Genomic DNA, 1,558 nt, shown 5'->3' on the forward strand with positions numbered 1-1,558 from the left:
TATCATATGTAAGACTTCCACATAAAAGTAATTGACTAAGAAAGTAATTAAAATAAAAGTCTCATGTTACAACAAAGAACTTTATATATAAAAATTTACAATGTTTAAGCCACTCTACAATGCAATTGCACCATCCTGTTAACGCACCAATTATTTATCTTTGGCAAATGATTCAAATCCATCTCCATGTGAAATTATAAATTCTACTGTCTTACCTTACAAAAGGGGGGAACAATTGGCCGCATGTCACGTGCTTTCCAGATTTTGAGAAGAGAACAAAAGAAGTACACAGGATTTCAGAGACAAGCGTTTCTGGAAGAGAGAGACAACGGGGTGCTTGGACAACCTCTGATGTTTTGGTTCTATTGTATTTTGCTTAGTTTCTTTGTTGATTTTTGTTGTCATTTTTTGTGGGGGCGGGTAAGGTTCATAGCATATATTGGAATGTCTGAGTTATATTAAGGCCTTTTTAAGCTATTGAACAATTATTTTTCATCCAGTCAATAGAATTAAAGTGTAATACTGATATTTAAATGCAATTTGAATATTCCTAAAATAAGCATTTCACGAACAATAGAGCCAACTGTCTCGGAACTAGAGATAGTGCTTTCGGTTTAATATTTGCTATGAAATAAATGCAATGACTCCATACACGAAATGTTCACAAGTAAAAAAAATCAGCTTTCTGGAAGTTATATTCCTTTAGATCTGTTCTAGTTTAACATTGGTACCCTGATCTGATAAAAGTAAAGTGAATTTCTCTTTCATTTCTGCAACTGTACCCAAAGAATCTTTTTATTAGTAAAAGTAAATAAGGTGAAACATCATGCAGAATAACTGCTTTACATGGTTGTATAGAATGCAGAGGAGTCCTTCACATTGCTTTATAACAAGCATATTGGTGTAAAGTCCAGTAAATGCTATTATGGTCTGCTCAGGAATATAAAACTAAATACAGTCAACCATAAGTATATAAACTTCAGGCAACATTCACTCAGTTTACAATAAAATGCACCTTATTACAATGGTGTGTACATACAAACTGAATTTAGCACATAAACCGCTGGCATTTAACCCAATTTTTCATTACAGAGCACGTAATAATAAGAATATATTACAGTACTGTCTCTTACGAACTTTTTTAACATTATAAATTAGAATTAGTATCACTTCTGTCTTATAGAATCTCATGTTACTATATACAGCAGTTGTACTTGAAATATCCTGCATCTTCTACTTATTATATATCCCTAAAATTTAATCACATCAATGAGAAATGACATGAGAATGACTCATGTTCTACTTAGATGACACCACTGCTCTCGAAATGTTTCTTAACTCATTAACTTTGAATCCAAAACGCCATCGTCCATCGCTATTTACCATAACAGCCAGCTCCTTGCACACACGACCAGAACCGCGGCCGACAGCCACAGCGAAGGCGCGAAGAGCTGAGCGCCGTTCCCGCCGATCACCGCCGCCTCGGTGAACGTGGCAATGGCTGAGGTGGTGTATTCTATGGTTCTTGTGGAAGCATGTTGCCTGGTGGTAGTCCCCA

At 35.7% G+C, this 1,558-nt stretch overlaps 1 protein-coding gene across 1 annotated transcript in view; it reads right to left on the bottom strand.

Moving 5' to 3' along the window:
• Positions 1-66: 66 nt before the first annotated feature.
• Positions 67-1,558, bottom strand: part of LOC119592951 — a gene marked incomplete at its 5' end in the record, with an annotated part of 23,747 nt that continues 22,255 nt past the window's right edge. Inside the window, 1 exon segment of the mRNA XM_037941843.1 lies at positions 67-1,558. This exon segment is cut by the window's right edge and continues 202 nt beyond it. Coding sequence (XP_037797771.1) covers positions 1,380-1,558 — 179 coding nt within the window.

Source organism: Penaeus monodon, chromosome 31 (assembly GCF_015228065.2).
Source record: "Penaeus monodon isolate SGIC_2016 chromosome 31, NSTDA_Pmon_1, whole genome shotgun sequence".
NCBI lineage: Eukaryota > Metazoa > Arthropoda > Malacostraca > Decapoda > Penaeidae > Penaeus > Penaeus monodon.